Source organism: Prinia subflava, chromosome 10 (genome assembly GCF_021018805.1).
Source record: "Prinia subflava isolate CZ2003 ecotype Zambia chromosome 10, Cam_Psub_1.2, whole genome shotgun sequence".
NCBI classification, from domain to species: Eukaryota; Metazoa; Chordata; class Aves; order Passeriformes; family Cisticolidae; genus Prinia; species Prinia subflava.
The window spans coordinates 6,301,080-6,315,506 of NC_086256.1; the positions used below are offsets into that span (position 1 = coordinate 6,301,080).

General features: G+C 39.6%; 1 protein-coding gene across 2 annotated transcripts in view; it reads left to right on the forward strand.

The window, feature by feature from the left end:
- The window catches only part of FAF1 (Fas associated factor 1), a 153,989-nt gene that overhangs the window by 131,381 nt on the left and 8,181 nt on the right, over positions 1-14,427 (forward strand). For both annotated transcript variants that reach the window (XM_063407099.1, XM_063407100.1), the window contains 3 exons: positions 3,474-3,554; positions 3,891-3,968; positions 6,908-7,123. In XM_063407099.1, coding sequence (XP_063263169.1) covers positions 3,474-3,554; positions 3,891-3,968; positions 6,908-7,123 — 375 coding nt within the window. The remainder of the gene's footprint in view (positions 1-3,473; positions 3,555-3,890; positions 3,969-6,907; positions 7,124-14,427) is intronic.

The following is a 14,427-nucleotide window of genomic DNA, read 5'->3' on the forward strand; positions in this document are numbered from 1 at the left end:
TAAGCCCTGTTTCTGATGAAGGCTTTTTAAATGACCCAGAATAAGCCATGTCTGTTTATACTTTGATTTCTTGAATAAGGAGGGTGCCAGTTCTGCCTTCATTGCAAAAGCACTGTGGAGATGATTTAGTGGTGTTCAGACAATACTGACTGCAATTTGTGTAGGGTCTAACAGAAAAGTTATCAGCTGCCTCAAATTTTATTGATGGATAACACTTCTGAATTTTTTTATATTAATTATTAGTGGTGTGACTATTCTTGACATGTTCTTTGTTAGTGCAGTGGAAGATTCTCTGCAAAATATTTTCTTCTGCTTTTCCTGTCACTATGTGAGTTTTCTCTTGTTGCTCTCTGGTGAACTTGAGGCATCCTCATTCTTCTCTAGAGGAAGAGATGACTAAAATAAGAAACTGCATTACAAAAGGGAGAACTGCTTCATCTAATGTTTAAAATTTGTCCAAGGTGTAACTCTGAACCGAACAATACCACAATTTAGCCGTAAAATCTGTGGAGGAGTTGCTTCCTGTTAAGTGTGAGCAGTATTAGCAAACAGAAGTATTAACACAGTAGGTACAAAGAGGCATTTCATGGGATTACATCTGCTGCTTACCCAAAGAGCTCTGGATTCCAGGTTTGTTTTTAAGGTCTGTTTCAGTAAGAACAGTATTATTTCAGTGAGGTGTAGGGCTCAGTGGCACAGTCATTTGCTTTTAGATGTGGCTCACATATTTCTGTGAGGACCAGGCAGTCATGCGTGGTAATTCTCCACATTCCTGACATCTTTTTCATAATCCACTTCTAGGATGATGATGCTGCAATGAATAGGGAAGAAGGAATTTTAACTTTTTTAATGCCTGGAATTCATGTTTCAATTCTAGTTGTAGAATCTATAGTATCAGTATTTTTTTTTAAATTTTTTTTTTATAAACCACAGTAACTCTATATTAATTGCTAGCAATTTCTGATGGAGAAGACCCTGTAGTTGCAATAGTTGTATCTAATTTTCCTTTTGGGTTCTTTTGGGTATTACTGGACTTGTGTGACATTTGAAATTCAGTGTGAGGAGTTAGGTGTCATACATGGAGTCAAAAAACATGAAAGTTGAATAGGTTCTCTCTGAAATAATTCTAAATATTTTTTAAAGGCTTGTCCTCTGGCAAATAGCCAGAAATCACCTTCCTTTAATGAGCTGATTTGAAAAGGTTATTTGGATTCTCACTGTTCTAAGATAAATTTTCAGTCTGTTTATGAAAAATCTCAGTATAAATAGCACAAATGTTTTTTCTTTACTGTTATGTTCCATCTATGAGAAGAATTGGGAAAACCTCTGTGTATTCAACAAGCTTTCCTCATATTTGGAAAACATAAAAATGGGAGCTATTTAATGATTTCAATGCCCCCTCATCTCAAAAATGGATTATTCATGTTTTTGCTATCAGTTTCAAGTTCCATGAGCAGACTACCTAAAACTCATCAATGTCCACAGTAGCCAGGAAGGGGAAAAGTTATATGGTGGTTATTTTCCTTTTTTTTGCATTGAACAAGAATTACATCTACTCGTGTTTTGGCTCTGCTGAATAAAGTTATGGTTTCTAAATCTTGGAATTAAATTCAGGACACACTGATGTAGAATAAGTTTGGGTCCTGTTTCTGTAAGGAAGAAGAATTTCCTCTGAAAAGATTTTGCTACTTTCCAAGTGGAAGTTGTATAGTTTTCTCTGCAGTTTATCCTTTCCTCCTGTGTTTGCATTCTACTGTAGAAATTTAATCACTGAGATGTTCGAGGGTTTATCTTGAGGAACATCTTGGCATGTTTGTATGTTGTGATAATTACAGTTAGCATGAGCTCCTCCCATTCAGAATTGAGTTTTTGCCAAATAATGACGTCTTGAGGAGAAAATTGATCACTTAGCAAAATGATTCTTTAATGTGGAATAAGTGTTGCAGCTGAATGGGATGATCACATAATTCTTCAAGAAGCGATAGTAGACTTTAATTTCTGTGAAACACAGGGGACAGACTGCCCCAGTGCAAGTGCTGTGTTATGGTAACTGCAGAGAGACCCTGCTGAGCCCACCAGCAGTCTCACAGCTAAATCCTATTGATTTTTGTAGGGACCAGTGCAGCCCCTGCAGGGCTCTGGGGGATTATGAGACGTAAGACGAGTAAGCACAGGGGAGCAGCCACTGTCTCTGCTTCAGAGGCAGAGTATGAAGCTATTGATTGTACACTTTGCTTTATTTGACATCACCCCAGTGCAGTTATTCCAGCTTTTGGGGATATCCACTCTTTGATCCTCCACTGTGGGGATGATGCCTCACTTTATCATTCGTGTGTTTTTAGTAAACCTTTATTTTTTTGTGCTGTGATTGTTGATAAGATGCTTTTTGCTGCCATGGTTCCTTGCTTGCCTCCATGTGTCCATTTGAGATATTTCAGAGCAGGCCCTGCTGCTTGCCCATCTTTGTGTAATATTCAGCACTGTGAATTGAGGCTTCTGGATGATGTTTGATAGTCGTGACCCTGGATGGACCCTGCTGAGGGGTTTTTGACCCAGGAAGGACCTGGGATTGGGTTTTCTCTGTCAGGACCAGCCATTACCCACTGTCAGTCTGAGAATCCAGCCTCAGTGTCTAAACCACACTTCCCTGTTACAAAACCATCCAAGCTGTTGGGTGCAGGAGGGAAATCCCCCCAGCTCCAGCTCCAGCCCATACCCCCCTGCAGGGTCCCCTCTGTCACAGTCTGGCTCACTGTGACCCCGAGTCCCCTCCGGCCAGGTGAGAGTGGCACAAATAGAGGGGCAGGAATGATGGAGTTGCTAGAAAAATAAAGAACTTTAATAGTGAAAATAACAAACACAGAGACCACATGATCAGAGGGTAAACATCCAAAGACCAAGAGGTGTGGTGAACTTAACAATATATAGGATATTTGAGGGCAGGGGTCCAATCCTGAACACAGAAAAGGAACCTGACCTTATATGTGACAGGTCCTGAACCAACTGAGAACCAGAACAAGAAACATGGCCTATTATGGAATAGTTCCATTAACATGCCAACTCCCATGGCCACATTCTTCTCACCATAACCTAGCCAGATATCTCCCTTTCAGTATCCTGCTTCCCATGGACTCAGGTTGAAGCCTCCTGCATAAGCCACTGAGGCTAAACCTCTGCTCATCTCAGCCAGTTCTGCTCTCCTGGAGGCTGCTCCTCTCCAGCTCTGTGTGCCTGCCATGGCCAGGGCTTGGGCACACCATTCCCTTACCTGGCAATTGAATCAGAGCTTCAAGCAGTCAGAATTTCTAAAGCTACAGTCACCCCTGAGGCATCTCTGAACGTGTTTCTCCTAGAGGTAGCTGGGTGATGTTGAAGTCACTGGGATTAAAGAGTGCTGGTGAACATAAAGATACTTCTCATACTGGTCCACTGTTTGATTTTTTTTCCTCTTTTTTTTCTTTTTTTACCTTCAGGATGAACGTGAAGCCAGAGAAAATGTGAAAAGAGAGCAGGACGAGGCGTACCGCATCTCACTGGAGGCTGACAGAGCCAAGGTGTGTCTGAGGAGAGACCCCATGGGATGGGAACCCTTTGGAGTTTGGGAATTCTCTGTGGTGCATAGCACTGCCTGCCTCCAGCTGTGCCCTGAACATGAGACCCTAAAGTCCTCAGTGTTGTAAAATGGCACCAGATAAAGTCACTAGGATGAGATCTTTTAGCTAAACCCATCCTAGCTGCATTTAATAATAGAATTTGGGAAAGGAATGGCAGGAAAAAGTTGCTTAGCAAATATCCTATCTCTTGTATTAATTTCTGTGGAAATGTTGAGAAATTTCTTTGCATTTGTATTTATCTCATATTTATGTGGGATTGTCCTTTGTGTTTGTTAGAGGGAAGCACAAGAGAGAGAAATGGCAGAGCAGTTTCGCCTGGAACAAATCCGGAAAGAACAGGAGGAAGAACGTGAGGTGGGATGTTTTACCTTCCCTGAGAACTTCTTGAATTCATGAAGCTTTTGAGCACTGAAACTGTCATTAACACACACTGCAACTTCAATTCAAAGCATACTTTTTAATATGATCAAATTTCTTTACTATTGTTGATTTCTTAGTGTGTATCTGTGAAACAAAGTGCAGTTAAATAATTTTCATCCGCTGTTTAATAGCTTTTCTGTTATATCATCTGGGTCTCAAATACCCATATTAGATATTAGATGGACCTGCTCACAGGAGATCTGTGAAATGAGCTCTGTAAATGCTGGAATCTTTGGGAGGCTCTGGCCTGTTTTCTGCAGCCACTCCTTTTAAAAACATGGAGCCCTTTCATTTTTTCCAGGAAGTAGCACAAAGCCTACCTGCAATTCTGATTGAACAAGCTGCCAAATTTAATTTGGGAGATAATCCACTTATTAAGAAAAAAATTAAGAAAATAAAATCCAGAATCTTGAAATTTGGATTTGAGGTATTTTTAAAAAAATTCTGAACAGTCGTCTACAAAATCTTCCTTAGGATGAAAATTGTCTTTAAACAAGTACTTTATAGCTCTAGGCCTCTGTAAGAAAACAGAAACTCTCTGCTGTGAAGAGTTCTGTTCCTCAAGCTGTTACTTTGTAGATTCTCTCAATTTTGTAAAGGCTGAGGTCCCAGTGCCTCTCAGAGGTGGCTCCTGCAGTCTTTTCCAGGGTCTGGGCTAAGTTGTGGGATGGCAATTCTGTGGGGTTAATGGCAGCTGAACATGAATCCACTGTAGCAGGAACAGGCTCACAATCAGCTCAGTCTTGAACAAGAAATACTTTTTTCTTTTCTAAGTTATTTTGCATGCATAGAAATAATAATTATTTCTGTTTCATTATATCTGCTCCCGAAGCTTTTCTGATACCTTGGCCTTTTGGAAATGGTTTCCTTATGCAAAGGCTGCAAGACTGGCCCACGTTATCAAAATGTACCTGGGCTTCCCTGTTTTAATGCAGAGTGCAGTAATGAAAATAATGGGATCTGTTTGCTTAGTAGAACAAAAGGGATTTTAACACTAATGTTTACTAACACTCCCCATTTTCAAGTATACAGATTACTTGGACTGAATTGTTTTGCAACAGTGTTTACTTACAGAAGTGGCTTTATGTTCAGTTTGTATTTTAAAATCTGACTATTGAGCTCTTCACATACTGAACATCTTTTTATCAACAAACTGAAATGGCTTGTTCAGATCCAAGAGTTTTTAATGTGATCCATCATGCCATTGTTTTCTGACTTGGTTTGCTGGTACAGAATATCCACTGTAAATTGCCATTTTATGTTGAAGTGTTGGAGAGTGGTTACTTTGGGGAGCAACGCACTCTTTGCACAAAGGAAGGAGCTCTAATGAGCTACTGTTGTTTATTTTTCTATAATATAATTGATTGGGTTCAGTAAATAATGTAGCATCTGTTGTTATACTGTGTGGGGAAATGTCAAAACAGCAAGATAGTAAGCAGGTGGTTGAGAATGGAGAGGGAGAAAATTAAAATAGAATCTATTTAAAATATAATCTCATAGTAGATGAGCAAAAATGAAGTCAAGTTCTATGTATAAATATTTATACTGAGATATAATTTGCTCAGAAGTGTGTGTGTGTAAGAAGTAGACTGTTTAAAAGCCTTCATAATTTTGCTTCTGCCCAGTCTTTTCCCTGCAATGTAATCACCCTCCATCAGTTTCTGTTACTAAATGACCTTGGGGGGGGTTCAAAGGCACAAATAGCAACTGTGTAAACTGAAAGTTCCTTGAAAATAGGTAAATCCCTGCCTGCCTGCCTCTTCAGTTTGAAAAATTGTCTTTTAGGCACATTTTGGGGCAGGTGGTGTGTTTGTGCTGCTTCTTCCATTCATTTACCTTCTCTTTAAGTGCCACCTTAAGTGAGGTGATACTGCAACAGAGCTGCTTCTGAGTATGAGCAGATTTTTGACAGATGCTGATGCTGCCCATGAGTACCAAAAATGGCCTTGAAAACCAAGCCCACCTCATTCAGCAATCTAATATTAGCCATTAATTTTATTTTAAAAAATCTAATCAAAGGATTGGTGCTGTAGGAGCTCCCAGAGATGGAGGACAGAGAGCACAGACCTGGGTCCTGCCCTTAAAATCTTGATATCAGCAGGAAGGCATTCATACACATGTGACTGTCATGTGGTGTCATTGCAATTTGAGGGCTGATTTCATGCAAGTTGTTGCAGAAAATGTGTTCACCTGTACTCGGAACCTTCTTCTTGCAAATACAACTACTACTGCTACTACTACTACTACTACTACTACTAACTTTAAATCTTCAGGCTTCTATTTCTGTTCTCCCAGTTTTCTTCTTTAGTCATTCCTAATTTTATGTGTACTCTGTGTATCTAATGTACATTCGTGGCATTTTTAATTGCATCTTTCAACAGTGTGTCAGTTTATTTATAGTAAATTTCTTGCATATATTTCTTTTCACTCTGAACTGCCATTAAGGGTCCAGTGTACTGCAAATGGTCAATTACCATTGCAAGAGGAAGGCAATTTGACAAGTGCTTTTAAAGAAATACTTTTACTGCCTTTTAATTTATACCCTTTAAGGAAGCAATTGGCCACTTGACAATTATTCTCTCATTCAATTTTTTTCCAAGGCTTTCTGCCAAATGATTAAATTACGTATCCCATCGTGCATTAACTGTAGACCTAATAATATGTGTTATAAAGAAGGATTTATTTTAATTAGTTGTCTGGTGGGCTGTTATTAAGGAGCGAATAAAAATTATTTTGTCATTGAGATAGAAAGGCTCTGGAGCGCTGCGACACATCTCGAAATTCTAGAAGAAATAAAAAGAAAAGCTTTCTGCCCTTTTCTTCTGTTGCTGGCAGTGCAGCCTGAAATGGTTGTTTTGTTTTTCCTTCCCCAGGCTATCAGGCTCTCTCTGGAGCAGTCCCTGCCCCCCGAGCCCAAGGAGGAGAGCACTGAGTCTGTCAGCAAGCTCCGCATCCGCACGCCCAGCGGAGAATTCTTCGAGCGCCGTTTCCTGGCCAGCAGCAAGCTGCAGGTTGTCTTTGATTTTGTAGCTTCCAAGGGATATCCTTGGGAGGAGTACAAGCTGCTGGGCACCTTTCCGAGGAGAGATGTGAGTAAATATACCTTTCAGGGATAAATACCTCTGCTTCTTGCTCCTTTAGGTTCGATGGGCTGGGGTGTTATAGCATAGAAGGTAGAAGGTGTGCCTGGGTGTGTTTGAGTGCTGCCAAGCTCTGAGCCAGGTGCTGTCAGATGTTACATCCAGAGCTGTGAAGCCTGCCTCCAGTGACATTGTAAAAAATCCTACATCTCAGGAAAAGTTGTGGACCATATTCAATGGAAACTTGAATATGCTGAGCCAGCTTTGCTCACGTCCTGTTTTGAAGGAAGCTCCATCAACACTGCTGGTGGTTCATGGGTTAGGTCTGTTGTGGGCTGGTACTTCTGATCTTTCTGTTTTTGCCATTTGGATGCAACTTTATGTTATGAACAAGGCTGAGTATCAGACAGTACCCAGTTAGGAACTATTAAGTACATCCTAATAAATATTTGATCCACCTGTTGCATAATACCAGTAGATAATTACATCTCCTACCTTGAAATTCTGTGATGAACTTGCTATGGCTGATTTTCAGAATCAATACTGCTCACTGCTTACAATAGCCAATTAAATTCTGTTGATAAATCAACAGATACTTTTTGTGCTGGCTCCTAAATTTCTTTGAAAATCCACCTCTGTGTTTTCTGCACAAATTAGCTTTCATTCCTTACTTAGTCATTGCTGCAGCAAAGATGAAAGTCAATGGGTCCAGCCGTGCAGGGGCCTTGGATAAAAGGTGGAGGGACTGGGCACTGCAGAGGTGTTAGGACAGAGCCCAGCAGTGGTGGGTGAGGTTCAGCAGCTCTTTGCTGAACTGCCTGAGCACTGCAGGAGTGGGGCAGCTCTGGACCAGCTGGGCTCTTGTTTGCTGGAGGCATCTCCAGGCAATGGTTAGGCCACTGATCACCAAAGGAGTTCAGGAATTTGGATTTTTTTTCTGTTTTGTTTCCCATCACTGTCTCTGGGGAAGTTTGCTAGGAATGAGGCTCTGATGGACAGATACCTCTTGTTTTATCACCTTATTTGTAAGTCCTCCAAAGGAGAAGAAGCTCATCCTTAGCCAGCGTACAGCCTTGTGAGTGGCCATTTCTGGCACAACTGTGAACAGGATTGCAGTGCTTGCAGCTCTTCTTCCACTTTGTGTTGGGAATCCTAATCAGTCAGACTGAAAAGTAGCCTTTAAGGAATCTCATTAATTACTAATTAACTTTACTTCTTAAGCATGCAGTATCATTTCTGGTGGAACGAAAGACTAGAAGTCACCTGTGTTTCCAGGATTACTGATGGTTCAGTGGACTTGCCAGAAGAAAAACAGTGTTTTGCAGTCTAAACAATGGGCTTTTGCATTTTAAATATTTTGCAAGTCATGCTTCCCCACCTGTAACTTATTTCTGATGTAATACATAATTTAATACAAAAACCCTACAGGTATATTACTCTTAACTTTTTACATTTGTTTTTCACTTTACACTGGCTATTTCTGTACTTACTCATATCATCATTATGAAGGTTAGTAATCTGTAAAAAAACCTCAAAAATTTATCAGGTGAATCACATAAGAACAAATTTTAAAAAGAGTAGAAAAGAAAAAAATACCGCTAAATTAGAACAGGCAGGTATTGTCAATACATCTGTGAAACTGGCAGGGAGAAAAGGCTGAGGCAAAGAAAGGAGAATTTAGTGGCAGGGTCTGGAGCTGTTGGTCTGTTGTGTGGGAAGCAAAGACCCTGTCATCTTTTTTCTATGATTCCAACCTAATAATGCCATGTATGAGGAGTCACATAAATGATTCATGCTGATTGACTCAGCCATGTATGAATCCCGTTGCCATTGTGACCACCAGAGCTACGACAGACAAAAAATATTCCCCAGGGATTTGCTAACCACTGAGAACTGTAAATGACATCTGTCATGTTCCCCAGGTTTGGAAAGTTGGAAGCGTGCAACTCCATAGACAGATAAAAAAATAAAAATAAGGCATTGTTGAATGGCTTGGAAGAAATACAGTCAAAGTATATATTCATTGCCTTGGGCTTTGTGGTCTGTAGACTCCTGAAAATACACTGTGCTACAAGGACAGAGCTCTTGGGATGCTTGTGCTCCAGAGAACAAGAGTATTTAAAATATCTGTATTTAAATTATACATAACATTTTGGAAAAAATATGTTTGAAAGTATCAGAATGACTTTGCTGGAGTATTGCTGCAATAAGATGAAAACATGTCTTCTGAAGTTAGTTTGTGGGTTTTTTTCTTTCCTAATCTGCTTTACAATAACATACACACCCCCAAAAATATTTGTCTTATCTAAACAAGGGGATTATCTTCAACCAAATCAACATTTTCTTGTGCTAAACTTGTTAGAGCCTTTTTACCTGCTGTTCAAAGCCATCAGTCCTGATACAGTGTTGTTGAAGTATTTTTACATCTTTCATAAATAAAAATTCATTAGTTCTTAGTCCTATGTTCCAGTTGCTTACACAGATATCCTTAGCTAACTTAAAGTTGGTATCATAACCCTACTGTAAATACAAACTTCTACACATGAGTAAATACACAGATTAACCTTTTCCAGACACTACTTGTAGATTTTAAAGCAGCAGTGACATTCCAAAGCAGTTAAGCACATGCAGTGACTTGTTATTGGGTCTTTGTCACTGACTGTGTTGTTCTTTGTGCTGAAATTAGATATTAAGCAGCTCCTCTCTCAGTACCTCAGCACCACATCTTGTGCCACCAGTGTGTGTCACAAATGTGAGCTTGGGGCAGCAGGGAGCCTCAGACTCTGGGAACATTGGCAAGCTCATCTTTGGGAGTGAGAAGCTGTATTGTGTTTCTTGGCATTATTCTTAAATACACCTGCAAAGGCTTCGTGGGAGCAAATGTGTGCACTGTTAAATGTGTGTGCTGATTTCAGTTATAGTTCCCTTTCTTCCAGAAATCACATTGAACTATAACAGAAAGAGCTTTCTCTGTGTGCACTGGTGTCCTCAGTCAGCCTTCTAGTTCAGTATTTAAGCCCCTTTCTCTTAAAAGCCTTCCCAAACTCTGACTTTGGTAGTCCTCTTGACCCCCCAGCAGCAACATCCTCCTTCTCCCAGTGCCTTGGAGCCCTCCAGATAATCAATTCCTCATTTACTTCAGTGCTGGTGATGTGCACAAGTCTTCCTAAAACCATAAACATCTTACAGGGTGGGCATTTGACCCATTTAGGCAAGAAGCTGAAGTGGACCAGGTCTAGCTGAAGCTGTAAGAGGAATGTGCAGAAATTTACCCAAGCTGGGCTTCAGCTGCCCTGCTAGGGCATTCACATATTTGTGAATGTTTTATGGTGTCTCTCAGAAAGGGAGGGCCAGGCATGATTCCTCCTTCTAAAAGCTATATTTGAAAGATTGAATTTATTAATTTCTCATGAAAAATCAAAATTGCAAGCTATAATTTCTGCTGCTGGTTTCTCCTTGAGGTGGAGCATTAGTTATGTATTTGAGAGTATGCCTTCTGCAGACATGGTATTAGAGACTTAAGCTCTTTATTTACTGTATCTGGAAGCGTTGGTAAGCCAAGACTTCTACAGTATTTCACATTTTATTTTTCTGAGCCACAGCTTAGGATCAGGTGGCAGTTAAGTCACTTAAGGTTATTTAAATGCATCTAAAATGTTGCTTAATAATTCAGAACCAGTTTGCTCTGTTTAGAGTATTAAGATTTTTTAAATCCTTTTAATTAACCAATTTCAACAGCAGTTTAAATAAACAGAAACAAAAAATCTCCCTTGAAAGGGCAGAAAATAAATTTAACTCAAATTGCATGTCAATTTAAATCAGATATGATCAGGATTTCAGTAAATTTAAGGCCAGGCAATTCATAGTTTTGGGAGTATATGGGAATATATATTAAGATATTCCTCCAAACCCAAATATGATTGTTCATTCCTGTGCATTGGCAGGATTAATCCTCTTTGCTGCTCTCAGTGGTGAAAATAATGTCACAGGATCATAAGTTTAGGTGCAGCACTTGTATGGAGTCCCCTGAGCAAGGAATTACCCTCTGATGTTATCAGAAAGGTGATGTTGGTGCATGGTCCTTATGTTGCTATGCCAGGTAGTTTGACAATTTTGTATAAGAGTTCTGGCAGCTATTCTTTGTAAGGATTATTCTGAATTTCACCCTGTGCAAACTACTGCCTTCAGATAACTTTTAAACTCATTAGGTCGTGTTTAAACTCTCTAAATAGTTCATGAAAGAGTTAAATGTCCCAGCCCATCTTTGACTTCTAACATTCTTCCCCCTAATGATGATCTTGATAGAAAAATGGAAGATGTTATTGTGATAAAAGATTTGTGCAGTGTCATGGCTACACCCTATAATATTTTTAGTAATTTCATATAAATCAGGAAAGTAACTTGAATATGTGTTTTATAGCAGAGGAGGATTTCAGATGATTGAAATATTTTTCCTGATAGGTTCAAAAAATTTTGAGAATTACATGTGATACCTGTAATTTTTCCAGTCATTTCAGCTACTGATATTTATCTTTCCTACTACATAAAGTAGTAGCCACCTCTTTTAATTCACATAATTTAAATTTTTTTGGTCCTTGGTGTCATGTGCTTACTCTGATCTAGTTTACACAAGGCCACAGCCACCTACAAAGGTAGATATCCCTCCTCCTATCATTTACAGCTTTCCTTAAGTCAATACTACCTGCCCTTGTCTTTCCTCTCCTTTCAAGATCTGTTGTTATTTTATTTATTCAAGCAGTTAGGTTTGGTTTAGTTAAGACACTGAGAAGTTGCCTAAGCAAATTGGCCATTCCAGACTGGCATATTCCCATGCCTCTTTTGAAGGCTTCTTTCTGACCCTTCTTCCTGACACCTTGTAACAGTGCAGGGACTGGAAAGACTAACCTCGAGTGCAAGAGGAAAGGACACCGAAACATTTGTAGCTCCCAGATTTAACAAGCTTTTTGCTCACAAAGAACAGTATCCCAGTCTTTTGGTCATCACCTCAAAAAGGGAGTAGGTGACGATCTTGCTGTGGTGAAGTCAGTGACAGCACCTGTGAGAACATCGAGGGTATTTTGCTTCTTGAAACGTGATGGTTACTTTAGTGGAAATATAATTTCCATATAGGTAGTAAAAAATTCTGTGAATATTACAGAAAGATTTTTCACAATGTTTTCTTCCAGGCAAGACAGACTTGATATGGTTTTTTGAGACCCAGTGTCTTTACATAAGTAACTGATCCAAAGCGAAGGATTAAAGCCCTTCGTGTATGAAGTCACTGAAAGGAGATCTCATCTCCCAGACGTAAGAAAAGAAGTAGAATTGCATTCTGTAGATCAGTATAGTTTCTGATCTCTCACAGCAGCTCTGTTTGAATACAGGGACTGTTTAACCAGTTTCAGGAAATAGGTGTGCGTTTCAGAGGAGCTCTTTTACTCGGGGCTCACCAGCGTTCACCCAGCGCGGAATGCGCAATGCGGAGTGCAGCTCCCCGTGAATCATCCTCATTAGTTACCCAGTGACTAATGCCAACGTGGGATTAACATATTCCACCCAACAGCCCTTCAGTGCACATCCCTGCACCCAAAGTGCTCTTTTATTCAGCACTGCCCATTTTACAAAACATTTATTGCAGGGGAGGCACATTATTGTTTGCAGGAAGATGCCTTAGTTAAGCTGTAGAGCTTTGCTCTTGCATATCGCATTATCCAGCATGAACTGGGGCTAAGATATTTCATACTTCTTCTCCAGAATTCGTGTTTAATATCCATTTTGTGGACTTCTTTTGACCCATGTAGGAAGAAAATGAAATGATAAAATACCAATAGAGAGCCTTTGTACTAGTATGATACTAAGACTGCTGTGTCTGGTTACCAGAAAATTTAATGATCTCCTGCTGTTTTGGTAATTGCCTAAGTAATGCATCAGACTAAATCACCAAAGCAGTCCTAAGCACTCTCTTTATTCCATTTACCTATCTACCAATCACAATGTTATACTGTAGATATCATTGTGATATCTGAACATCTTAATCCTTTGAACTAGTGATAAAAATCCTTTTGGATTGTTTTTTCATGCAATTATAATTAAGCGCACTTGAATCCAGTCCTGGGTCGTTCTTCTGGGAGTGACTGTGTTCACATCCATTCCCCTCTAGATGTATGCAAAGGAAAGTCCTTACAGTTCATTTGGAGCACTAAATGTATTTGTATATTTTCAAACTTCCAGAGGATGTGGCTGGTGGCTTCCTTTCAGCTCTTCATGGATCTCCAGAGTGAAAGCTGTGGTATTTCTGGGGATGTCATCTTTTTTTCTGTGTAGCTAGCACACTTAAAAAGTAATTAAATACATGAATAATTGTTAGCTCACTGTGAGCACACAGGCAGCAGTGCCCACAAGTAATGGACTGTTTTGCTCCCTGGCACAGCAGAGAGGATGCTTAACATACAAATGCTCTCATCTGTAAATGCCAGTACTTAAACTTTCTTTGCTCAACAAGAAAAATGAAGGTAAATAGCGTGAGGGAGAAGGTAGTGGAGCTCCTCTTCCTGCAGTTCCTTTGTCAGGAAAAACAAGGTCCAGGATTTTCTGTCAGCTTCTCTTTTTCTGAGAAATTGCATAAAGAATTTCTAAATAAACCAAAGATTTCAAACCAGAAGGAAGGAAAGCAGAAAATCTGACCATCAATGTCCAGGTCAGGACCTGCATGTGACTCCAGCTGACTCCATCTCCATCTCCTTGCTCTCAAGGCAACTTGTGTAAAACTTCAGCACCATTAGCACCACAACAATCAAAGTCACATTATTCAGAGAGGCTTTTCTTAATTGAAATAGTTCAGTGTTTGTGCTTCTGCCAAAATTAAGGAGTGCTCTGGTTGTCATTGAGAATGAGCTGTTTGAAAGGCTAGAGGGAGATGCAGCCTTTTTGTAAAGATCTTCTAAAGTGAGTTCAGTTCCTGGAAGGAAATATAAAAGAAATGTTCAGTAATGTTGGTAACTGGATGCATTTTGGCCATATTCTGGGCAAGTACTGATCACTAAATAAAATTTCTGGTCCTTGGCTAAAAAGAGGCACAGAACTGCCTCAGGACTACCCAGGTGTACACAGCCCTTCCTAAGGCCTTTTGTTGGAAAGTAGATAAACTACAGTTATGTATTTTTTTCATTATTCACTGTTAAAAAGCTATAGGATTTGAGTAAAAATCTGGTATTTTTAAAAACATCATTAACATTGGGGTTTTATTTAGTTTTGACCAAAAAAAAGATTCATTTTTGTGGGTTTTTAGGCTTTGTTTTGCAAATATGAGGTAT